General features: G+C 39.1%; 1 protein-coding gene across 3 annotated transcripts in view; it reads left to right on the forward strand.

The window, feature by feature from the left end:
- The window catches only part of MSR1 (macrophage scavenger receptor 1), an 82900-nt gene that overhangs the window by 48246 nt on the left and 7404 nt on the right, over positions 1–27250 (forward strand). For 2 of the 3 annotated variants that reach the window (XM_047857128.1, XM_047857129.1), the window contains 2 exons: positions 1787–1840; positions 20178–20366. In XM_047857128.1, the coding sequence (XP_047713084.1) occupies positions 1787–1840; positions 20178–20366 (243 nt within the window). Of the gene's footprint in view, positions 1–1786; positions 1841–4255; positions 5672–20177; positions 20367–27250 lie in introns of those variants that run through there. The other variant, XM_047857130.1, reaches the window with a different exon arrangement.

Consider the following 27250-nt stretch of genomic DNA (forward strand, 5'->3'; position numbering starts at 1 on the left):
GGAAACAGCTTATAATTTTTAAGTGTTAGATCTCAATTCTCATGTTACTTATCAATGTAATTTTATATTTTTAAATCTGATAAATTGGGGCTCAAAAAGTCTTTAAATGATGAATAAGAACAAATGTTCAAAAACAAAGGTGAATACAAAGTAAACTAAATGAGGGAAACAAAACAATAAAAAACCCAAATAAATATTAAAACTTTAAAATTAAAAATAACTGTATCATATTCTCTCTCTCCTTCCCTCTCTCAAAATAAATAAATAAATAAGCATTAAAAAAATGGTGCCATAAAACGTGAAGTGAGATGAAAAAGTCCTTTTGATTTTGAACGAGAGTTCACTGAGAATAAAACCACAGTGGGACCATTCTAGCTAAGCTTTGGGAGATGTTGTGAAATGGGAAGAGCTACCATCTGTTAATTTATTCATCTCTTATGGGCAAGAGGCTTTATAAACATCGTTGCTGATTTTCAAGGAAACTCTTCAATGGAAGGTGTTCTTTTTTCATTTGATGGAAGAATAAACTTTTAGTTCAGAAAGATTTGAGGGACGTCTGTGTGGCTCAGTTAAGCATCTGACTTTGGCTCAGGTCATGATCTCACCGTCCATGAGTTTGAGCCCCGAGTGGGGTTCTGTGCTGACAGCTCGGAGCCTGGAGCCTGCTTTGGATTCTGTGTCTCCCACTCTCTGCCCCTCCCCTGCTTGTACTCTGTGCTTGGTTGCTCACACTTGTACTCGCTCACACACGGTCTCTCTCTCTCTCTCTCTCTCCCTCCCTCCCTTCCTCCCTCCCTCCCTCCCTCCCTCCCACTCAAAAATAAATAAACATTTAAAAAATGAAATAAAAGTGGAGCTGTGGTTGAATAGCAACCTTTAGCAAAGATTTTAACAATGTTTCCGATACCTATTTAAATCCTGACCCTCCTATAAAATGCTAGCCTTGTACCACACCCCTATGTAAATAGATAAGGTTTCTCAAAGCCAAAGTAAGTAGGCTTCAGGGTTTAGATGCCCCTCAGACCTTCTTACCTTACCTCAGAAGGAGGCGATCAGGATCTTAGCACTCTCAGAAATTCATTCCCAGATATTTGGGACTTTCCCCTCTTAACAAATAGAAAAACAGATGAAGTATAATGGAAAATACAGAACTCAAGGTTTAAGATGGGATAAAAGACACAAGACATCCTGGGGGGAGAGAGAAAGGCAAAATCAAAGAAAGAGGGAAAACAAAAACAGAAGATGAATAAGCACAAATTGTGCTTATACGTTAGTTTTGCCTGCTTTAGGAAAATCGGATGTTTAATGCCCTTGTAGATAATTTGAGATTATGTAACGGACCTAATAGACTTTTAAAATGATGGCCATCATTGGAGTACCTGGATGGCTCCGTTGGTTAAGAGACAGACTCTTGGTTTCAGCTCAGGTCATAATCTCAGGGTTTGTGAGTTCAGGCTCGAGTTGGGCTGCTTGGGATTCTCTTCTCATTTCCTCTCTCTCTCTTTGCCCCTCCCCTCCTTGCACTTTCTCTCTCTCTCTCTCTTTCTCTCTTTCTCAAAATAAATGAATGCACATTAAATTTTTTAATAAAATAAAATGATATCCATTGTTATTACCATCAACATTACTGTATTTGAGCATCTGTAGGTTGTTATAAGTTGAGATTCCAGATTATTTTGTGATGCTCTGTCTCCATTTAAAGCAATTAATTTTTGTCTCCATTTACAGCAATTAATTTTTTAATTAGTTACAAATAAAATTGGTGCTTTTTTTGTTTGTTTCCAAGGAAATCCTGGACCCAAAGGCCAGAAGGGGGAAAAAGGGAGCGGAAGCATGCTAAGTAAGTTTATGGTTCATTGTTTTTATGTGTGCCTTGTAATAAATAAGCTTGTGATGATAGTGGTCTGGGCTCGAGGCAAATATTGGGAACTTCAGTATTGAGCCGTAGAGATTCTTTGCAAGCCAGCCACAGTGTTCTACAAATATAAAGCTTGCTAATTGGAGTAAAACAAATAGATTAAATTATACAACTCTAAGTTTCATTACCCATTACCCATTTGTATTTTGTTTTCTTGAGGAGCACAGTTTTCTAAAAGTTCCACATAGAAAACTGTTCACTTTTCAAGCCACTTTCAATCTGCTGAAGGAAAACCAAGTTTATGAATAGAAACAATTATAGCCTCCTTGCCTACTGAGTAAACTTACTGAAAGGCTACCTATAGGAATTTGGACAGTATGAGAACCCTGACCCATCAATTCCCTGAAGGCTGGGGTTTTTGTGTTTTGTTTTGCATCACTAAAAACTTGAAAGGTTGTGTTCTACATCACAACCTCAACAGAACAGATTTCACACTGGGATCCCTTTTGATAGGATTGTTAGAGGAGATGTCTTCAACATACCAGGCTGTAAGTCAGTTGAGTGTCTGGGCTGCGTCCACACGGATCCAGTGAAAGGATTATGAAAAGGGATTGAGGGACCCTCCCCTGCATCCTCGGTAGGACCTGTGTGTGCTGTGACTCTGGGAGTAGTCGCTCCACGCACACACACATAATCTCTACCCAACCAGGGTCTGTTTTAGGTAGATTATGGCTAATCCTTTAATGTACCAAAACTCTAGCACTTTTCAGTCGTAGTTATTTTAAAAACGTAGTACCAATTTCTCTGCGTTAGAGCAGAAGGAATTATTTTCACCTGTACCGTGCACGGATGCCACACTTAGATAACTGAGGGTCGGCACTGTGAATGCCAGCCACTAAAGCATCACGTAGCTACAGGATGCTTTGCACTGTTGTTGCACTGTTGATCCCGTTGCCCCTAAACTGAACAACATTTAGTAGTGTGTACCTCCCCCACGAGCTTTGGCGTCGCTCGGTGATTATTAGCGTTGCTGTTATTATATTAAGATATGGAAACATTAGTATACATTTTCTCCTGCGTGTTCATTACTTCTGGAATGTGATCACTTCTGACGGCTGGAACACTTTTTTTTTTTTTTTTAATCCCACTTACCTTCCGTGCTCCGTGTCACTCCAGTTATTTTCACTTAAGCTCTTTGTAACTCTTTTCCCTATCTTCCTGTTGATCTCTGTCTTTATCTCTGCCTTTATCTCTGGTTCTTTTTTTTTTTTTTTTTTTTTTTTTTTTTATCTCTTTTGCTCCCGTTCCTGAGACTTTTTCTGAGCCACTTAACCTTGACTCTGGGGAAGTTTGGCAAGTAAAGAACTTCTCTGTTTTGCAGTCTATACACTGAACACCCACACTGCCTTCTGTTACCTGGGGTTACCAACGCTTTGAACGTGTTTTTCAGATACGTTCAGAAATGTTTCACTTACAGATATTTTCATGGCTGTTTTGAACTTAAGTGCACACTTGCTTTGTGAAAGCAATGATAGACACATTTCTGTGTATGAGTGTTTATGATCTGCAGACTTCCCTCCATGCACTCCCCCCGCCCCACAGAGAGTATGTGTAACTCCGTAATGTTTCTAAAAGAGAGAAAAAATCATATACACAGACATCTATACAGTATGCTCTTCTTTTTCCTCTTTTTTTTTTTCAACATTTATTTATTTTTGGGACAGAGAGAGACAGAGCATGAACGGGGGAGGGGCAGAGAGAGAGGGAGACACAGAATCGGAAACAGGCTCCAGGCTCTGAGCCATCAGCCCAGAGCCTGACGCGGGGCTCGAACTCACGGACCGCGAGATCGTGACCTGGCTGAAGTCGGACGCTTAACCGACTGCGCCACCCAGGCGCCCCTCTTTTTCCTCATTTAAGTCAATATGTCAGTCATCTGCCCATGTCGGTCCATGTGACTTCAGCTCTTTTTTCTCGACGACTCTGCATTGTTCCATTATATAGCTATGCCACAGTGACTATAGTATTCTATCCCCTAGTCAGGAGCACTTGATGATTTCTTGCTTGCCATGGTTTGGCTTTATTAAGCAATGCTACATTTAGCAGTCTCGTACATGATCTTGTGGAAATACTCTATAATAGACTATTTGCTAGAAGTAGAATCAATAGTCCAAAGGTGGCTTGCAGTTTACAATGTGATGGTTTCTTGTAAATGGCTCCAAAAAGGTTGGACCAATTTATTCTGCATGAAATTGCCTGATTCCCCACATCTTCAGTTACTTCTGATAAATAAAACTTTATATGAAATTATTTTAACAAATACATTTAATATTTTTTTAGGCATGATTTAAATATAAAAGGAATAATCACTGATTTCCTCTTTTGTACATTTGTCAGGACCAGTGCAACTCCCGGATCATATTTGGGCAGGGCCCTTTTAAGATCAGGCAGGTTGGGCAAGACACCCTCTGCTACCATCTCACTAAAAGGCCCCTCACCTCCGGACAAATCATCCGCACAACTGACTCCAAGATCCCTTTGTGGCTCCTTCAAATGACTCTGGTTCCTGTGTCGTACCCAGCTTCCACATGGCTTTCTCTCCAGGTCTTTTGTGCTGTTTGGACCTCTGTTCCTATGCTCAGACCTCTTCCCACTCCAGTAACCCACCATCACCACCATCTGCTGGCACCCTTAGCTGGGTCACCTCCCATGTACTGACTGGCAAGCTGCTCCTACCAGTTCTCAGAGCAAGAGCAGGAGCCCTCTGCTCCCCACTCATCTGATGTCTTACTGAACCCAATTTAACCCACTGGGTTCTAGGAGACATCTCATGGACATCGATTATATATGGGTTCTTTACATTCAAAAACAATACTCTCAATAAGTGATAGGGATAACATAAAAGAAAATTCGTTCATTCGTTCATTCACTCTGCACATGTTCATTGTGTGCCTCCTAGAGCTGAACATAACAGCTAATAAGATAACTATTGTCTCTGGCCCTCATAGAGCTAATAGTCCCTGAAAGCCTAGACATGGAAACAGGTGATTATACAATACAACAGAGCTATACTGGGGGAGGAACAGGGCTCTACAGGTGTTCAGAGATCAAGATTATTAAATTCTTTAAAATATTAAAAATATTGATTTTGATTAGCTTAGTTTACCTTCTTATCTGCTTACTCTACAAATTATACCACCACCCCTCCCCCCCCCCCGTTTTTCCCGAAGTTTATAGTGAGGTAAAGTAGAGCTTGAACAGTTCATTCAACACATTTAGACCAAAACACAGAACTTACTTCCTTCAATTACCTGGCAATTTCAAGCAAATATTTTGATTGTGAAAAAATAATGCTGAAGTTTTCTGTTGCAAAAAGCTCTTTTGTATTTTATACTTTAAGTATCTAGTGTAGATCCTGAAGATAAAGAAATATTTCCATAGAACTGGAAATATTTTATGTAGGTGAACAAAGGGATAAAAAAGAGAAAGGGGAAAGAAAAGATAAGAAAAGACAGACCGAAACAAGGAGTAGGGAAAATATAGGCTATCATGTTGTTTTTGAAGTTCTTTCTGTTTATTAGCAGATGACATTTTCACACCTCTCATTTTCTTCACGGTTTACAAATAGTCGCAGGCGTCCCAGTCTTGAATTTCTGGTAGAATTTGAGCGTGTCCGTGTGTCCCTCAGCCCTTCCATTCCCTCTCCTGGGAAAAGCGTTTCATGACACCTACCTCACAGGGTTGTTGTGAGGGTCACGTGAGATACTGTGTGTGTGAAGATGCCCTGTAAAATCATAAAGTGCTTTAAACACACAAGGTCTGCTTCGCCGTGGTCTCTCTGAACCGGAATTGCTGTTCCGTGCCGGAATCACGCAGACATTTAAAACCGGTCCTGAGGATAGGAGCGAAAGCAAAATGAAAATGCAAGAAGCCAAGTAAATGTCACGGACAAAAAGAGAGAGATGCTAGAGAGGAAGATGAGATTTTACGCGAGACAGAGGAATGAAAGTGTGACCAGATCACAAATCACTGAGTTTGTCTGGGCCGAGCAGAAGAGCGTAAGTTGTAAATAAAAGAAGTGACTAAACGGAGTGTGTGCCAGAGGCCAGAAGCTGTCAACAGAGGTCCGAACAAAATGTCAGTCTAATAAAACAAGAGAGTCCAGGCTCTGAAGGACGAAGAGTGAGCCCAAGACTCTGCTGATGAGAAAGCTCCAAGAAGGGATGAAACAAATTAGAGTTGTCTATGGTCCTCTGGGTCTGCCCCTAATGACACCAGAGTCTCCAAGAATAAAAACAAAAAAGAGGAGGGGGAGGAATCAGCCAGTCTCGAGATGGTCCTTAGTGTTAGAAGACTGGCCACGTCGACTAGCCAGTTAATGCAAACACCGGGAGGGGAGTTGAAGCTCTTTGTCCGGGGTTGAATTAGGTGTCACTTCCTACCCCACTCTGTACTGGGGGCCAACTAGAACCTGGGAACCTGTCTTCCCTTGCCATCGGACCGTGGTCCACACTGGCCACAGAATGACCCTGATCCCAGAGATCGTGGCAGATAATTGCAGGGCACTCCATTCACAGGTTGCTTGACACCCCAAAGCGCAAGTAGATTCTAAGTGTGTGAAATACTGATCCAGACTTTGCAAATTAGGGGAGAAGGATTTCTCTTTTCTCCTTAGACAAAAACAGATCTGAATGCCCAGCTCAGATGCACAAATTATACCACCCTGAGTAATGTGCGAGGAAGAGACAGAAATCTGCCTCAAGCTCTCCTGCTTATCACAAGGATTCCTCTGTTCTGTTCTCGCCCGACGTGGAAGTGTGTTTCAGTCAAGCAAAAACAATTCCTACTATACAATTAAACACTTCGTGTGAGGCTCTGTCCTAAACACACCGATGACCAATGTGTCATTGGTCAGTATTTTTTACTGTGCTTTATTCATGCCCAATGAGACTATAATTAGAATGTGAATTTGCAGTGTCTTAAAGCTCGTGCAAGGGTGTGAAATATCAGTTTGACTTGCCATTGATTTCTACTGAGGACAGCACAATCGCAGATGAATTTTGGTTTTTCTCAAAGCATTCAGCCGACCGAAGTAAAACCTTCTCCTCCAAACACTAAATAATGATAACAGTGAACATTTAGACAACACTGGGTGTGCACCAGGGGCTTTTGATGCATTATTTCATTTAATCCTCAGAAGAGCCCTTGAGGTAGGTACTTTGTTATTCCCATTTTGTAGATTGGAAACTGAAGCTCGCTGCTGATAAATGGAAGGGCAGAAACTCAAAGCCAGGTGTATCAGTCTCCAAAGCCCCATGTTGTAACTATGACTGCATTCAACACCCCCACACTAGTTTTTTCTTTTTTTTTTTTTTTTTTTAATTTTTTTTTTTCAACGTTTATTTATTTTTTTGGGACAGAGAGAGACAGAGCATGAACGGGGGAGAGGCAGAGAGAGAGGGAGACACAGAACCGGAAACAGGCTCCAGGCTCTGAGCCATTAGCCCAGAGCCCGACGCGGGGCTCGAACTCACGGACCGCGAGATCGTGACCTGGCTGAAGTCGGACGCTTAACCGACTGCGCCACCCAGGCGCCCCCACACTAGTTTTTTCTTATATATAAATGCCGCAAATGCATAGTGTGGAGGGTGTGGGGAAAAGAGGGAAAGAGATTTGTAATAAGCAACTTGGTTTTCCGGAATGGGCCTAATAATTTGAAGACACAAAGCAGGTGGAAATTCTTAGAGTATGACATCCATTATTTAAAATTAAAAAAAAAAAAGCATTGCCAATTAATCTTGATTTGTGTATGTTTCTACCTTCGCATACTATGTCGGCTCTTGCCTCCAGTTCTGCCCCACATCTGTTATTCAGAAACATAGTCTCCCCGGAACACCTGCGAAGTTTACATTGTCGGTAATAAGAGTTATTTACTTATGGGCGTGAGGAGAAGGAACCACCTGTTAATATTCTGTTTTTATTTCGGTGACTGGCTCACTCTTAACATTTTTTCAGTAACTGGCTCACAGATATATTTTTTAATATAATCTGGCTGCTTTGATGTCCCTCTTCTGTTATTGTGTCTCTTTTTCCAAACTCAATTGTGTAGTTTTCTCGGCAGCACCCGTTATGATTGAGCAGAATACGCCATCGGGAGCCACGTGGCTCCAGGTAACTTAGCTAAGCCTTCTTGTTCTTGACAGTCTGTGGTTTTTAAAGCTTTATGCGAGTCCATGAGGTGTTTTCAAAACGTGTAACGTTCCGTTAACACAATGGGTGTGTTCCCGAATAGTGGAGATGACTAATACGTCGTGTAAGTTGAAATAAGAGATTTAAATCGGGGATGGATCCAGCGGTCAGGTTTACCCTGTTGAGTCTCTCTTCCGAGCTGACTCAACACAGCCCGACTCCTACCGGAGCCACTTAGAAGGAAAGAAAAAAAAAAAAAAAAAACAATCAGTACAGCTCCACCCAGGTCTCTCACACCAGCAAAATTTGAAATCCATCTGGTTACGAGCCTGAAAGTGGTGGACTAGACCCAACACACCGGTTTCCATCATCCACAGCCTCAGAAGACCAAACGGCTTGCCTGCCCCACTCCAGAGAACTGGGTGCTGGCTTCCCACTCTGCAGTCACTGTGGTCTCACGCCACCACAAGATCGTTTCCTTTGTTCCAATTAAGGCACCATCTGACTTCGGGCTCACAACCATACTCGCCCCCTCTCTCCCCGGGCTTCTCTGGAAATGCACCGTCCTGCAGAGGGAATCTCAACACCAGATTCCCCAGAACCACACAGTTGCTGGCTTGCGCGTGAAGTGCCCGAGAAATATCTCCCATTATGGCTTAACCTACAGACTGGCCCCTTCCCGGGGGTGCTCTGTGTGATTTCCATTCCCTGCTTCCCTGAATTACTCACATTCTGCCTGACCCACTCATTGCAAAATGGAACACCTGAATCCCAGCAACTTTTCAGATGCTCATTACCGGGAACTATTTAAAGGAATCTTAATATGAATGATTTAGCAAAATGAAAACCACCCTTCTTCCTAATGATGTTCTGTGTAACTCTGATTTTCCATTTCCTAGAAATGCTGAAAGGTAAATTGCTTCACCTGAACACAAATATTCAGTCTCTGTGCACAATATTTTTGCAAAAACTCCACGTGGCTTATAGCATAATTCATTTATTCCCTACAAAATGATTATCTGTTCTATTCCAAAACAAGCTTTCATGCCAAACTCTCTCCTGTTGTATTCTCCTGTTATATTCTGTTACCTTCTGTTTCACTCGCACATAAAAATACTATGTCTATACCAAAAGAACATGTATTATATTAATCACAGAAAGTAGCCAAATGAGTAATTATTATTACTGTAGTAAATCATCTAGTAGACCCTTAATAAATACTTTTGCAGGTTTAAAAAAAAATTGTTTGTTTATTTTTGAGAGAGAGAGAAACAGAGCACAAGTAGGGGAGGGGCAGAGAGAGAAGGAAACACACAATCTGAAGCAGGCTCCAGGCTCTGAGCTCTCATCAGAGCCCGATGCAGGGTTCGACCCCATGAACCGGGAGATGATGACCTGAGCTGAAGTCGGCCACTTAACTGAGCCACCCAGGTGCCCCTTTGCCGTTTTCTTTCTTTCTTTCTTTCTTTCTTTCTTTCTTTCTTTCTTTCTTTCTTTCTTTCTTTTTTTTAAATAGACTCTGCTAAGCCTTTAAATAAAGTTGGCATTTCAGTGGCACAGTGATTTTGTTAAAAGGAGGTTTTTACTGTGCTCAGGTCATGACATAACAGGGATGGCTGCTTCTAACTTATAAATTAGAGAAAAGCTGTATTTTCAAATTTATACCCATTGAGGGACTCTGTTACTCATTTCATTTGCAACTAAACACAAAACAGGAAAAGAGAGGGTGACGTGGATTAGTCTGATAGGGTTGTGAGAACAAAGTACGACAGACAGGGTGACTAAACCCAAATGTGTTCCCTCCTAGTTCTGGACCCTGGAAGTCCAAGATCTAAGTGCCCTCAGGACACTAGTCCTGTTGGATTAGGCCCCACCCGTATGGCCTCAATCAACCTGAACTATCTCCTTAGAGTCCCTATCTCTATATACAGTCACATGGGTGTTAGGATGTCCACAGGTGTATTTTGGGTGGATGTAATTCATCCTATAACAGGAAAGTATCGAGAATTGATGTCAGTGTCTGAAGTCTCACATCTAAATCTTCACGGGTCAAGGCTGGAACTTTCAGAATGAGGAAGATCTGCTTCAGGTGTCTCTGCCCATCTTCCTGTCCCTCACTTCTCAAGGCCTACATTGTATAGTAAGTAAATGTGAGACATTCTGCTGTTTTTGTAGTTATAAAATCAATTTCACTTTTATTTGTTTCTTGTCAATGTTTTGTTTTGACATTTCAGGGATGTTCTTTTACATTACGGTGTTTTCATGGAATAATAAAGATCGCCAGGCTAATTCAGTTTAAGTAGACTGTAACCAATGGTGATTAATTAGATCATGAGAAAAAGAATGACCTGGGAAGCTATTTCTTGAGAATGTTTATTCTCAAATAATCACCATTTATGCCTTTGTAAGAGTTTTTTAAGTAGAAAGTAGTGGAAACTTGCTTAATGGAGACACAGAACCTATTGGTTCACATAATGGAGAATTCCAAGAGATGGTTTTGCTTCAGGCTTAGTGGGATCCAGGAGTTCAAACTAAGTCATTTAGATTCAGTATCTCTCTCTCTCTCTCTCTCTCTCTCTCTCTCTCTCTCATATCCATTCATAGTCTATTAGGCTCTAGCTGTGCTGCAGAATCTGCACATTTATCCATGTCTGAGAAAGAGTGCCACCTTTTTTCCTTCAAAAGAACTCTTGTGGTCTCTTCTTGGAATCTGAGTTTTCCCTTGACTAAGTACTGTAGTCTGTAAAGCATCAATACCAAATGATGGGTTGGGCAGGATCACCCCTTCAGAATCTCAGAGTGCAGGGCTAAAGTTCCTGAAAAAGTATATCAACTTAACTGCGCTGTTAAATAATACTTAATAATATTCTTGTTAAGTGCTTATTGGACAGCAATATTAGGTCATTTCTTCCATGATGCAAAAAAATTCTTTTATTGTTCTGACATTTGTTCTCAGGCCATGGTGAGCATCAGAATGATCTCTCAGGCTTTTATCACATACGGATGGCTGGACTCAACATACAGAGATGTTTATTTCAGGAATTTGGGTTGTGGGCTGCTATGTGCAGTTTGCAGAAGCTTTCTTTGGAATTCTGAAGCACAGTGTAGTTGAAAATTTCTTTTATACATGATACTTTGTCGTATCATCACCGATTCCCAATTAGGCCAGAAATCTGAATTTTTAAGAAATAATAATATTCATAACAATACCTATAACAGAAAGTGAGTCTTCTGGGCCAGGTGTTCTACAGAGCCCTATGTATATACCTACTTCACTTAATCCTTTCAAGAAACCTATCAGTCTGATGTTTTTCCCATGAGGATTTAGAACAGGTCATTAACCTGTGCAAAATCACACAGCTAGCATACATGAGGCGGAGTGTGAATCCTGGTTTACCTTTTTTTTTTTTTTTTTTTCGGTTTATCTCATTTTAAATCCTATCACATTAGAGTGTCTTTAGTCTCTTTTGCAAACCTCTTCAAAGTACATTCATGGACTAAACCAGTTCTCACGAAAGTCCTAGAAGGCAATTCTGCAAGATGTCATAACAAATGAAGAAATTAAATACAATGAAAGCAGGCAAAACAATTTGTCCGAAGTCATAAAGGAAGTTTGCAGCCTGACTTCCCATCTAAACAAGCTTCCTGTTTTATGATACAGATCCTCACCGCCCAACCCCCCCCCCCCCAGCCCCCTCTGGTAAATAAGCACTAGGACTCTCTCATGTGAAATAAACCATTTAGTACCCTAACCTAAGGACCCACATTTTGCATTATTTTTTGCTTTTCTTTCTGTTATTATCCAAACAAAATTTGCTATCCTGTGCCTTTTTTCTTGTTTCTAAGAGTATCTACTTTGATTACACCAAAACAGCCAAAGTTTAAGCAAATGGAAGCAATGAGTCCTGGAGGAGAGAGAAACAGCTTTTTTTGTTGGATATTTGAGATGTCAAGTGATGTGTCCTCAAATATTGTGGACACAGCTTTCGGACACAAATCATGGCTTCTCCTATCAAATGCAGAGGTAATGGAGACCGTCTACGCTATTTTCTACCGGTCCCGGCAAGTCAATCGTGATAGCCCCCTGGAGCTCTGAAAAGTTATGAGCCTAAACAAAATATAGCGCACAATGACAAAGAGAATGTATATTGGCTTTTAATTTACCTCCTGATTCAATTCAAGGGGCAAACACTCAGTTATTTTAGAAAATAATTTTCTCTTCATAAAAAGTCAAAGAATCTGTCCTGGGTTGTCAGCCTTGCCAATAACTGGACAGATAAATCTTCCTTGGGCCAAAGTTAAGACATTTTTCTCCACGAAATCCACAACTCAAAATCATACAGTCTATGATTTCATAGTTTCCTAGAATAACTTTCAGAATGAAATAAAATGAATAATTCTATCACTACCTTTTGATTAGTACTTTACTATTTAAAATACATTTTTTCCACATAATGTCATATTTGACACCTCAAATGTAGGAGGTACGTGTTAATATATTTATTTTATAGTCAAGGCTCAAATAGGCTAAATCACTTATCAATGTCTTAACAGATTATAAAGAGGGACACAAGGACATTTATGAGGTCTGACTGATGTCTACATTTTCAGAAATCAGAAAGAATGATAATGTAATTAATGCTATTTTGTGGTGTGAGTTTTATAAATTAGCTCCATTCAATATCTTAATGGTTTTAAGTGAAGAGCAAATTGTAAATAGTCTAAAAATAGGCAAGTAAAATGCACCTTTATAAATTTTTTGCAGTTCTCCTCAGCAACTCTAGAAACTTAAGACTCACGTAGAAATGAGATATTAAATAATAACAAAATTGGTCTAAAATGATAATAAATACCCTAATATATGGATACGGTCCCTTGAAGAAAACAATATGGTCTTTGAAACACAGACACGTCTGTTTAATTGACAATTTGGAAACCCAGTAGTAGAAGCAACATTAGCGCCCAGGATACTCTCAGACAACTTATACTCCCAACCACACTTGCTTTTCTTGTCTTACTCAACCTTTCCATTATGTTTGTTTTTCCCCCCCACATAAACTTATTCTTAACCATCGTATCCTTGTGAGGATCTGCATAACAAGAGAGGTATTCTTTTTATTTAAAAAAATTTTTTTTCAACGTTTATTTATTTTTGGGATAGAGAGAGACAGAGCATGAACGGGGGAGGGGCAGAGAGAGAGGGAGACACAGAATCGGAAACAGGCTCCAGGCTCTGAGCCGTCAGCCCAGAGCCTGACGCGGGGCTCGAACTCCCGGACCGTGAAATCGTGACCTGGCTGAAGTCGGACGCTTAACCGACTGCACCACCCAGGTGCCCCAGAGAGGTATTCTTTTTAAACACAAAGTTCTTCCATCTTAAAAATTTACCACTTCTTCCAGCAAGATTCTTTTAAAGCTATCTCCGATGAGAAAGCTCAAAAACTGACAAATTAAATATAGGAAATAATAGCCTTCTGCTACTTTTTAATTTGCACACACTGAAGTAATTCACTCCCATTCATAATTAAGTTAGATTTACTCAGTGCTATGTGAGTTTGGTATCGTGGATTTTGAAGCAACAGATTCTCAGTCTTTAGTTATTCAGCAGTTGAACTATGAGTGTTCAGTATAATCACGGTGGAGTTTGCTAACTAATTTCCAGTGAATTTCCAATGTCGCCAAAATATCTACTACCTGCTTATTCTGCAGTCCTCAAATCTTGGGCCTTTAGTTTGTTCTTCAATGTTAAAATAAAACTGAACACCAACCTCATGTTCTAAGGCAATTTGAGTGCCTCCTATCTGAAATAGTCTGATGAAAATACAGAAAAAATTACCTTCCACTGTGTATCTTCCCTGCTACCTCTGTGATACTGGGTTTAAGGATGTGAAAATTCACATCCGCATGAACCCTCAGAATGTGACCTTAACTTGGAAGTCGCATTTTTGCAAGTGTAATTAAGCTAAGATGAGGTCATATGGGATCCAGGTGGTCCCTAACTCAAATGGCATCTTTATGAGAGGGACACACAGACCCAGGAAGAAAACAGAGGCAGAGATTGGAGTGACACAGTTACAAGCCAAGGAACATTAATAACTGCCAGGAGCCACTAGAAGCTAGGAAAATGCGAGGAAGGATTTCTCCGAAGAGCCTTCAGAAGGAGTATGACCCTGTGGACATCTTGATTTCAGACTTCTGGATTCCAAACCTGTGAGGGAATAGATTTCTTGTTTTAAGCCACACGATGGGGATCATTCGTTATGGTTGGTTTAGGAAACAACCTACATACCTGTCTTTCTCTCCACACTGCTCATTCCACAATAAGCACTACATCTCTCCCTTCATTTGAGGAAGAAGCCTAGTTCTGCCTGGGGATCTGAGAGGATTTTACTGAAGGTTTAGTTATAATAGGAAAATGCAAGCAGAACAGTCTACAAGGTAAAGATGAATCTCAGATTTCATTGTCTTGAAATTCCCAGCCAGTGTAGACACTACATTTTCCTCCCTGGCCGCTCTCAATCTCTCCGCTGCCATCAGACTACACTGCACGCCTCTTCTCCACTAAGACCCTTTCCATCTACTTTGTGCTCTGCTCTGTCTCGGATTTCCAAAATGTTTGTCTCCTTCAGCTTCCAGAGTAAGATTCAAAATCTGTTACGGTAATTTTCCAGAGAGGCTTAACTCTGTTTCTCCAGACATCTGATATCAAGGTTGTGCGGTTCATAGCTAACTACCTCATGAAGCTAATTATCGTAAAGAAGACATCACTTTCCTTTCTAGAGGAAGTTGGCCACATTGAGGACTTCCAGATCAAACTGCAATCAGATTTTTTTTTAATTTACTAAATTTGGAAATAAATATAATAATTACCATTGTAATAAATTTAACCCTGAATTCTAATTCTAATAAATGATATGAATAAAGAAAACGTGACCATGAGGTAAATGATACGGTAATAGTTGAGATAACTATACTCCTCAAGAATTGTTTTTAACCTCCGTTCTTGACTTCTATGCAAGTAGCGGTGAGGGACACGTGCAAAGAAGCCCCCATAGTTCACGTCCTTCCTGATCTCTCTTTTCAAATTAGAATTTTTCCTATCTAATAGAGCCTAGTAGAGTTAGAATCTCTTTTTTTCAAACTCTTAAGACTTGCACTGAAGCACTTTTGTAACTTATTTAGGGCTCACGTGTGGCTCTATCAACACAGCTGTAGATGTGTTCTCTTCTTTAAATAAAATATATTTCAAATATAAAGGGAAAAAAGATGAACATTTATAACAAACAGCTACCCAGTAGTCATGTACACTTCACCTGGATTTTGGAGAATTTGACGTTTTACCATAACGACTACAGGTTTTGTTTTTTACGAAACACAATGTTAACTAATACAGTTGAGACCCTATTTATGCCAGCATCCCTAGCTTTTCCAGGGTGAACCTTTATCTTGGAATATATATGTCTCTTTCCATTTCTGGTTTTATACATTTGCTACATACGTATTATGCACAAACAGCAGACAATATTGTGTGTGTTGCTTCCATGAATGGCCTTATATCTCTCTCATTCTGAGCTTGTTCTTTCCTCTCAATTTTGTGAATTTCAGCTTTGAGTCATTGACCCTTTACAACAGTAAGGACATTAGTGACTCTCCAGCCACCACTTCTTTTATGAATCTTAGTTCTTAAAATAATGCAATTCCAGAAAATAAGAAAAAGATTACATATTCAATTTATTGCCCCATATACAAAATTGCTGTAATTTCCTTGGGTACTTCTGGTCTTTTTGTATAATACTTATATTATCTTTGTTTTTCCATTTCTACATGATCTTTTGATGTTATGCTTAATGCCCCCAAAACTCTTCATTTAATGTATATATATAATAATCAACTCTTTCTCTATTCTAAGATATTTATTATAGTTATGTTTTGTTTCCTCCTTTCAAAATAAGCCCACAATAAACAAAACAAAAATAACCTCCAAAGTTGTTAACTTTTAATATGTTTTGAATTATTTCTTCACATTACATTATAAAACTTTTTGTAAATTATCTGCTCTATGACATATTTTTCTTTTGAAAAATTTTTCTTAGGATCATAGAAATATGAGTGAGCTATTAGTGTAATAAATATTTTATATATCGGTTTTATTTTATATACAGACTTTTAAGAATATATAGAAATTATCAGTACTATACCCTTCCCTTCAGAACTGGGAAATAAGAATAGTCAGATTGCCTGTAGGAAGTTAAAGGAAAATGAATCAGAGCAGAGATATGCCAAATCACCTAACCTGATGGAATGTATTAACATATGTAAAGAAAAATGTATTAACCAAACAGTGTTGGCCAGTCCCAGAGGCAAAATCTCATTGCTGTGTCTCATTGTAAATTAATAAATTAATTAAAGTAATAATTCACTGATTGCAATTTGACTTCCTGTGCGGATTGCCCACGGGGAGAAAATGGCCTTGTCAAGTAGATACAAATATTCCAGTTTTTGAGGCAATTACATTTCTTGCTGTAAATTGAATTGACATTTAGTCCCAAGATTCTGTTTAACATTAGTCTGCCACTAAGAAATAAATCCTCTGAACCTACAAAACTGGGTTTTAGGATACATAAAGGCTTCTGATCATCCCTCCCACCTTGGGGGGCTCTCAGTAAATAGCCACATCCTTTCTTCCCATAATGGGACTCGTTTATCTCAGGTAAACCAGCATCTTCCCTTACTGCTTCTACACGTAGGAATTATAGTCCCTCCAGACACCTGTGAAATATTGAATTCTATGTCTTCTATCGTTTGATATTTTCAGCATTTACTAACTCCATCCACTCAGGAATGCACTTTGCACATCAGGAAGAGCTCACGGTGACTCATTCACTCACTCATACCATAACTCTTCATCAAGTGCCTCCTAAGTGAAATCCTGTGCTCTGCCAGGTGCTGAAATGTTAGCGGTAAGGATCTCAGTTTAATGGAGAAAACAAACTGGTTTAGAGTGCTTTGGTGGGTCATTAGTGCTGCTGAAGCTTCAAGACGGAAACCTATCCAAACCCTGGGACTGGAGGCGGCGCAGGGAGAACTGGATGGTGTGTGTGTGGGAGAAAGGGTGTGGGGGGTTGAGGGAGCATTTCCAACAGGGATCAAAGCTCCAGAAATAAAGGAGAGCAAGGCTTATTTGGGAAATGTGACCAGTTATGTAACAGAAGTAAAAAGCAAGAAGTGCATGGATGGAGTGGTTCTCAGCGAAGCTGGAAAGGAAAGCAGAGATGAGCCATGACCTTAATTGTTCCAGGACCACTTAGCAAAAGTATCCCTACCGAAATCCTCTGTCATTCTAGTCCATGGACTGTGTTTTCAACTACACCAGGGGTTGGCAAGCTTTTTCTGCAGAGGGCGAGATAGTAGATATTTTTGGCTTGCTGAAAAACTTGGTCTTAGGGTAGTTAAACGCTTTCATAAGGTCATAGAAGCCATGTGAGAGGCAGAACTAAAATCCAGACTATCTGATTCTTGGGTTTTTCACTTCAGCTATACTCTACAGTGACAGATATAAAAAAGAAAGAAAACACATCTAAATATAGAGTATAATTAATATTACATAACTATATCAAGATTTTTAAAATATCTATTATGAGCTGGACTTACTGTCTTTGCTCAAAACTCACCTTCAATAAGGAAATAGCTCCCCTACTCTTTCTTACTTGACAAATGCATTAACACTGTCTACATGCCAACAAAGCTGGCCACACCACCGACCAAATCTGTCACCACCTTGGTCTTCGACTTCCAGGCTCCAGAACTGTGAAAAATACCACGTTGATTGTTTAAGCCACCCAGTCTATGGTGTTGTGTTATAGAGCCTGAACAGGCTAAGACGATACTAATGTTTGAGAAATACTACCCCAGGATACACAAGGCTTCTTAATGACATTTTGGGAGGGGTAAGTGGTAAAGAATACACAGCCATAACACTTTCATACACCTATTTGGGTAAGAAGAACATCAAGCTCATGTAATCAACTGTTTAAATATGATGTGTTTTGTCACAGCATCATGATAAATATATTATGTGTGGGTATATTTGACTTCTGGAAAGACAAAACCTTTGGGGGTGGTACTTGTTAATACTACATGACTCTAATATTTTAAAACATTAAACAATCCACTCCTGGATTATTATTGCCCATTTTCTTAAGCAATTATAATGAATGACTGGGTCACATGGGTATTTTACTTGGTAATTGAAAGTGTGAATACTGTAACAACAAATTATTTTGCCTTTAAGAATGTTTTAAACTCATGTTTATTAAGCGAGGAATGGCTTATGCACTTGGGCCTGATTATATTAATTTGGTATTTAGCACTGAATTCTATTTTGGAAGAATCAAGAAAATAATTATAATTATAATACCACATATTAACATGTTAGCTTTTTATGTTTCTGAGTGGCTCAGTCAGTTTTGTTATAGAATGTTATAGAAAATTGTTGGTATTCTTTACTTGTTACTGGATTATGGTTTCAATAAAATTTAGAAAAAAAATGTTGCTGAGTATTTCTTCAATTAACTGAGCTTTGTAAACCCATTTCCTAACACTCCATTTTCATATGACAGGGATATATTTGGTGATAGCCACATTTTGCTTTTTTCACTATAGTGTTTCTCAAACTTACATTAAAAAGATACATTTAAATAGAACTGTACTTATTCGTTGGCTTTTATAATTATTAGAGAATATTGTTATTTTTATTTAGGCATGAACTAAATTTTAAAAGTATTTTCTGTCTCTGCCTTTCATTCTATTCTTCAGCCAAAAATGAAAACTTACTAGAATAATACAGGTTCTTTAAAGAAATTTTGATTCTCTGGGGGCACCTGGGTGGCTTAGAAATTTAAGCGTCCAACTTCGGCTCAGGTCATGATCTCGCCGTCCGTGAGTTCGGGCCTTATGTTGGGCTCTGTGCTGACAGCTCAGAGCCTGGAGCCTGTTTCGGATTCTGTGTCTCCCTCTCTCTCTGCCCCTCCCCTGCTCACGCTCCATCTCTCTGTCTCTGAAAAATGAATAAACCTTAAAAAAAAAGAATAAAAATAAAGAAATAAAAAAAGAAATTTTTATTCTCCAAGTGACTTGTTTTTATAATATTTACATACTTTTATTTATCTGTCCCTAAGTTCATTTTATATATATATATAAAATATATATATATATTTTATATATATATATATATATATATATATATGTTGCTTTCTTTAAAAATAGGAGGCATGGGGCACCTCAGTGGCTCAGTCTGTTAAGCGTCTGACTTTTGATTTTGGTTCGGGTCATGATCTCACCGCTGAGACAGAGCCTTGTGTCTTTGGATTCTGCCCTGGGTGTTCTCTCGCTCTCTCTTTCTCTCTCTCTCTCTCTCTCTCTCCCAAAACACAAAACAAAACAACCAAAAGAGTCATTTAATAGTCATTTAAACGTGCACATGATCAAAATTTTATCAAGGTTTATCGTATATAGCAATTTGATTAAATTTTGCAGAACAAAATTATTTTTATAGTTAAACACATAGTATATTTCTTCACAAAGTTTATTGCCTTAGTAATTTCTCAAAATATCCAAAATAATAAATATTGTCACTATAGCTATCTTGATTCTCTTGTAAAAGATAGGATGTTTGGTCATCTATTTTTATGTTTATAATTTATAAAATATCTTCCACTTCCTACATCATTGAAAGTCACTGGATTATGTGTTCCGGTTTGTGTGTTAATGTGGCAAGAAAATAACCCATTTGTTATTATTTTTACTAAGTAGGTATGAAAAATCTTTAGCATATTAATAAACTTTAGATGTTGAATTTTAAAGTCTTTGGGGCATAATATTTGCAGTGTTCTCATATATGTAACTTATATAAATTGTGTATGTCACTCATAGAAGTGTTGAGACCGAAGAAATTCGACTTCAGTTTTGACTAATGCAATATTTGCAATTAAACTCTTTACCAACAGGTGGTGCTAGAAAGTTTAGTATTTGTTTCAGTAGCCGTACTTCTTGGGGGAAAAAATGTGGCAATTTTGTAAGCACTATAAAACAATAGTTATGTATAATTAACCCCTGCTTGCTTTTGTTCCAGCTCCACCTAAGACCGTACGATTGGTTGGTGGTAGCGGTCCTCATGAGGGCAGAGTGGAGATTTTCCACAGTGGCCACTGGGGCACGGTCTGTGATGACCACTGGGAGCTACGAGGTGGACAGGTCGTCTGTAGAAGTTTGGGTTACCAAGGTGTTCAAGCTGTGCATAAGGGAGCTTACTTTGGACAAGGTAATTAAAAAATATATTTTATATATGTATATATATGTATATATAGGTTTTTTTTAATGAAATGTTGGCCCCTCTCTAGTACACAGAATATAGTAGCAGCAGGAACATATAAAATAGGAAGAGATATCCTATGTAGGAGTTTTTTTTTTCAAAAGCCCTTCCTAGAAAGTAGAAATGAAAAGAAATAGATCTTAAAAATAAATGGCATACGCTCTCAGGCGATCTTTAGTGTTTAAACGGTGTTTAGACTCGTTTGGTTCAGTAGACAACACCAGAGGAAAATAGTGATTGGTGCAGTAGAAGAGGAGAACTAGGGACAGGTGAACCACAGGCCGTCCTGGGAAGCTCAGTTTATGGATCCGGGTCTTGGGGGCATAGGAGCATTTCCCTGTGCTCGCTCACATTCTCTCCTCTGCGGAACCGGAGAGCCGGGCACCGGCTTGTGCATTTTCCTCGCAGTAGTGTTCCACAGCAGTGAGATCTATCCTTGGTCCCTGATGGAGCACCTGTATTCTAAAAGGACAGTGAGGAGCCATGAAAGAGAAAGAAGCAATTACGTAGGCTCTCCCTACCTGCTCCTTATGATTTCTCTAAATCCTTTAAGAAACGTGATGAGAAATAAGGGAAGACGTAGGTTACTTTCCCCTCTATTTGAGGTTCGTAAAACACTGAGTAGTTCTGTTGCTGCATGCATATTTGTGTATTTTTACCCAGCTGACTCCATAACCTGCTCTATGAATGTATTAAAGAGCTAGGAAGAGAGGCACCTGGGTGGCTCCGTTGGCCTAGCGCCCAACTTCGGCTCAGGTCATGATCTCGCAGTTCTTAAGTTTGAGCCCCATGTCAGGCTCTGTGCTGACAGCTCAGAGCTTGGAGCCTGCTTCATATTCTTTGTCCCTCCCCTCACCACCCCCCCTCTCAAAAATCAATAAATGTTAAAAAAGAATTTTTTTTTAAGAGCTAGGAAGAAAATTTGCAGGGGCCAAAAGTATTTGAATGTATACATCTTGACATTTTTACTGTCTCATTTATTTTTCCTAAATGGGTACCTTACAACAGGTTTTATGTATAATTAAACATATGAGCGTTTCAATTCTAAATGATAAAGAGATTAGAAAAAAGTAACCATATAAATTGGACTTTTAAAGTCACTATTTTTTTCCTTATTTACTCTACAAATCTGACAAATACATAATTAGTTTCTCTGAAATTGATGTTGACAAAAAAAAATTAGCCTTCTTGATTTTATTAAGTGTTATTTTAGATATGGGCAAGAAGAATTTTCATGCAAAGTTATAAACATAAGATTATCTGGTAATGCTGCTATTTTGTCTATAGCAATAAAATAAGGGAGTGTGCCAAGATAAATAAACTTTAAAAGAAGAGATAAATTGGGGCGCCTGGGTGGCTGAGAGCCTGCCTGGGATTCTCTGTCTCCCTGTCTCTTTCTGTCTCTCTGTCTCTCAAAAATAAATAAGCATTTAAAAAAGAGAGAAATTTAAGCAGAGATCCAGGTTCCAAAGTCTTCAGAGGTCAGAAAAATCATTTAGTCTCATATGAAGAGGTGAGATAAGACAAAAGAGTGTGGTGATGGCGAGAATTTCTGTGCCTAGGCTCAGCCCCTGGCCCCAGTTTTTAATTTGTGTCTTACAGCTTTGAACAAAAGAAACAAAGGAAATAGAAAAGATCCATAATTTTCTGCAACCATACATCTTTGGAATTTCCATACGTTCCATCTCTACTATATTTTCAGAACTTTCTCCCCAGGTTGAAAAGTATGGGACTAAAATCATTCTTGCACCTCTAAAATGTACCTCCTAAAGCAAAACGTTTTAAATATCAATAAGCCAGATAATTGTTTTTTCCAGAGAAGAAAACAAAATTTAAAAATCCCCAACTCTTGGTCACTGGAGAATCAAATGAATCATTCAGTCGTTTAGCAAGACTGAGCTACCAACCTTAGTTTCAACAACGTATGAGGAGAGAATAAATTTCTGTGGAAACTAAGACCAATAGCATGAAAGCCCATTTGTTTCAAATATTTAATCATATAAAATATTTCAGATGACTGTTAGCACATATGAAGTGAACAACCACAGTGCTTAATGGATGAAATACAATTTTCATCGATGGTGACTTCCTCACCTTGTAGATGGATAAAATTATTCAGTTGTAAGAATAACAACATGTAGATTATTTGAATTATTAGGATGTGCCTTTGTTGACAAAGTGAAATACAGTTTGCCATTTTTCTGATAATTTAAACATGGGCCAGCTGAATAACTGAATCCAAAAAGAGAAAACTATCCTAAAACGGGGGAAAACTCACCTTTCCTCAAGATGAGTGATTTTATAGCTTACATTATACAGAGAGACATTTAACTTTGTGTCTTTAAGAAAGAAGCCTCACGCACCCAGGTGACTCAGTCTGTTTAGCGTCTGACATGGGCTCAGGTCATAATCTCAAGGTTCGTGAGTTCAAGCCCACCTCAGGCTCGCAGCTCTCAGCGGAGAACCCGCTTCAGATCCTTTATCCCCCTCTCTCTGCCCCTCCCCTACTTGTGCTCTCTCAAAAATAATAAAACATTAAGGGAAGCGAAGGGGAGGGGAGGGGAGGGGAGGGGAGGGGAGGGGAGGGGAGGGGAGGAGAGGGGAGGGGAGGGAAAAGAAGGGAAAAGCCCCACACCCCATGGGACGCCTGGATGGCTCAGTCAGTTGAGTGTCCAACTCTTGATTTCGGCTCAGGTCATGATCCCAGGGTCAGACTTTGCACTGAGCATGGAGGCTGTTTAAGATTCTCTGTGTCCCTCTCTCTCCCTCTGCCCTTCTCCCCTGCTTATATGCACTCTCTCTCTCTCAAATAAAAATTACAAAATCTATGATTAAAAAAAGGAAACAAACCCTGTAGGTGCAGTTTATTAATCTCTTATACCTTGAAGTAAACCTTTCATCTATCATAAAGGGTAAACCAAATTCAGAGCAACAGCAGTAGCATATGTACTGTAATTTGCAGAAAACGAGTAACGTTTGGCAGAATATGATCTGTGGAAGGAAAGCAAACAAGATGTTGTTCCCCAGCTTCATTTCCTCACTGAATTTGCCCTACACTTAAAAGCTTTTTTCTCTTGTTGTGGAAGTTTGTATTTAAATTTTAGTTTGTTGACACATAGTGTAATATTGATTTCAGGGGTAGAATTTAGTTGACTCGTCACTTACATGTAACACCCAGTACTCATCACAGTAAGTGCCCTCCTTAATGCCCATCACCCATTTAGCCCATCCCTTCGATGCAACACTTGCCAGCGACCCTCAGTTTGTTCTCTGTATTTAAGAGTCTCTAATGGTTTGCCTCCCTCTTTTTATTTTATTTTTCCTTCCCTTCCCCTATGTTCATCATCGTGTTTCTTAAGTTCGACATGAGTGAAATCATGTGATACTTGTCTTTCTCTGAATTATTTTGCTTAGCACAGTACATTCTAGTTCCATCCACATTGTTGCACATAGCAAGATTTCATTCTTTTGATGGCTGAGTAATATTCCATTATATATATATATATATATATATATATATATACATATATATACACACAAACCATACACACACACACACACACATATATATATACACATATCTAAATACATATACACAAACCACATCTTCTTTATCCATTTGTCAGTTGATGGACATTTGGACTCTTTCCATAATATGGCTGTTGTTGTTAATGCTGCTATAAATATCACGGTGTACAAAGCTGTTTTCCATTGAGTTCCAAACATAGGTGGTAAACACAAAGTTAGAGATGTCTCAAGCTTGCATTAACATTAAGGCCTACTCTCACAAGTAAAGTATTCTTGTCTCCATAGCCCTTCTTCCTGCTTGTATCTCCAGGGATTAAGAAAAGACAGAAATAAGTATTCTGAAATCCTGGCAAGAATATGTTTTCCATTTAAATAAGTAATAAAACAATAGAATTTAGTCTAATGTGAAATGCGTCATTGGGCTGTATGGAGACAGTTCTCTCATATTTTGTTTGGATAACTGACTACTTCTCGAAGATGAGGGTCCATTTTTAGTGAGACTGTGTTTTCACGGTAGTTGGTGATTCTATACATGATACTAGAGTGTTGTTATAATGAAACAACCAGGCATGTCTGAATTTTGTTTTTCTTTAACATTCTTAATTGCCTACTGAAGTGAATTGGAAAGACTAAGAATTTTATAACTGAGGAGATATGAGATGAAACCTTAACTCTGCTACTTCTGTCTCAGATTGCATTTTCCCCCCAATAAAATGAGAATCAGAGCACCAACCCCATCAGATTTATTCTGAATCTTAAATGAGTTGGCATACAGAAAGCACTCAACACAAAGCCTGGCTCATAGCATCGCTCAATATGGTGGCAGAGATCACTGTAAGCAACGGCTCCAACTGTATCATTCCAAAGGTATTTGCCATCCTCTTTGAAAGGATCAGTACCATATTGTCGATGACATCAGGGATATTCCAGGGCTCAAAGTTGAATGTGACTTTGTACTCCACAAAAGTGTGACTGCAGGAATGTCTTCTGTGGGGAAGCCAACCCTGTCCTCACTCTTCTCAAGACAGACCCTGCTCTTTTCACCTCTCTGTGGATACTTCAATACCAAACAATTGGACAATGATTATGAGAATTTTAAAATAATAAAGCAAGCTGATCTGGGAGACATAATAGAACTGAGGTTATTTGTTCTGAAGAAAAAGACCCTGAGCAATAAATTTCATGATCTGCTTCATTGTACGTTGTATTTTAAGAACCGGGCTTACATTGTAAGCTGATTTGGGATTAGACACGGCAAACAACCTCTTTATGTGAAGCTGTTTCAACTCCTCCACCTTAAATTTACAGTTTCACTCAGGAGGAAAAGAAAAGGCAATTCCAAATGCAGGATAGAGACTGGAAAGGAAACTTAGAAATATGAGTGGAGGTGGGCGTAGGGGAGAGAAAGAGAGAGATGCATTCAGGTTTTAATTACTTGTTCCCTGGGGAAGTAAGAAAAATCAGATCAACACTATATTGTACATTACTCCCAGAACTGAAACAAGAAGAAAAAAGTTTAAATGTATACCCTTTGTATTTTCCCCCTTAAAGAAAAAACACAATTCTGGACATAGTTATTCCCCTCCTCCCCCTTCTGGTTTTAAAACAGCAAACCTGACTTACCCAAGATAATCCTTGTTAGCTTTAAAAACAATTACTTTTGCAGCTGCAGGCAAAATGTTTTATAGGAATAAAGCTTAAAGCTCACTCCTTTAAATAGGTTCTTTAATTTGGATGCACCTTTTGCATACAGTGGAATGTTTTGTTTTTTTTTTTTTTTAGTACACCAAAAGGTTAAACTTAAGGAAGCACTGAGTGGCTCCTGCTCACTGCACGGAGCAGTGCAGGGCGAGGGAGGCACTTTTCTGCCTGGACAGGATTTCCAGTCTCTTGTTCCAGTGGCCTCCCAGCAGCGAACTTGGACAAGCTTTACCGACAATGGTGGTGCTCCAGGAGTTTGTCCCATCAGTTCTTGCTGATGCAGAAAGGTGGAGCTGGATTGGGGTAGCCAACTCGTCTTCTAAGTTTACAGGAGTTTGCGCTGCTGCTCCAAACGTGAAAGCAGAAACTAAAGAAAATTCTAAACATAAATATCATCTTTTTTTTTTAGTACCCCTTTCACATTTCATAATCAATTTTCCAAGTGGAAGTTTTTAAATTACAAGAATAAATGGAAGGAGATAAAAAATATCACTGTACCTCTGAACTGAGCCTTCAGTGAATGCGAGTAAAATCTCAAATATAAAATATATCAGTGACTCAGAACTCAAATTCTTACAGACTGACCCCTGCCCACTGGAAGTTTTAAAATGTAAATGTTTAGGTACACTGGGTGGCTCAGTCGGTTGAGTGTCTGACTTGGGCTCAAGTCGTGATCTCAGGGTTTGTGGGTTCAAGCCCCGCATCAGGCTCTGTGCTGACAACTCGGAGCCTGGAGCCTGCTTCCGATTCTGTGTCTCCCTCACTCTCTGCCCCTCCCCCACTCACACTCTGTCTCTCTCTCCTTCACAAATAAATAAACATTAAAAAGATTTTTTTTAATGTAGATGTTTAGGGCCACTGGGTGGTTCAACCAGTTGAACATCCAACTCTTGATTTGGGCTCAGGTCATGATCCTAGGGTTGCAGAATCAAGCCCTGCGAGCCCCCGCACTGAGCATGCAGCCTGCTTAAGATTCTCTCTTTCTCTCTCTCCCTCTGCCCCGCTCCCCTACTCATGCTCTCTCTCTCTCTAATAAAAAAATTAAAAAAAATAAATAGAAATAAAAATAAAAAATAAATAAAATAAAAGGTAGATGTTTGGCTGCTGGGTATTATGGAACCTGATTTGGAGCCCATTGAGTTCTTAACACATCTGTTTTGTTACTTATGGTAACAAAGACAATACGAAGTATGGGGTAATATTGTTAATCAAGTACACACTATATGATATCACTCAGTGCTCACATTGCCTGTGAGAATAGATGTTATAGCCCCAGTCTGCATAGAGAAAGTCAGTCAACTTACCAGAGCTGTCACAAAACCTGCCCAAATTTGTGCAATGGTTATGGTGGTTGGAGGGGGGGGGGGGGGGGGGGAGACAAGATTTGCGCCTTAACCTATTTCTTTCCGCTACACAGAATGTCCTTCTAAGTTCGTTATCTTGAAGAATGTCCAAAGAGCTTCTTTAAAATCTTAGAACAACAGAATTTTAAAGGTAAATGAAATCCCAGAGCTACATCAGCCCCACCTCCTTATTCTGCATCTATGCTAAAACAGGGAAAATGCGTGTCTTCTTCAGAACCACTAAACTAGAATTGACAACTA

The sequence above is a fragment of the Prionailurus viverrinus genome, chromosome B1, assembly GCF_022837055.1.
Source record: "Prionailurus viverrinus isolate Anna chromosome B1, UM_Priviv_1.0, whole genome shotgun sequence".
Lineage (NCBI taxonomy): Eukaryota > Metazoa > Chordata > Mammalia > Carnivora > Felidae > Prionailurus > Prionailurus viverrinus.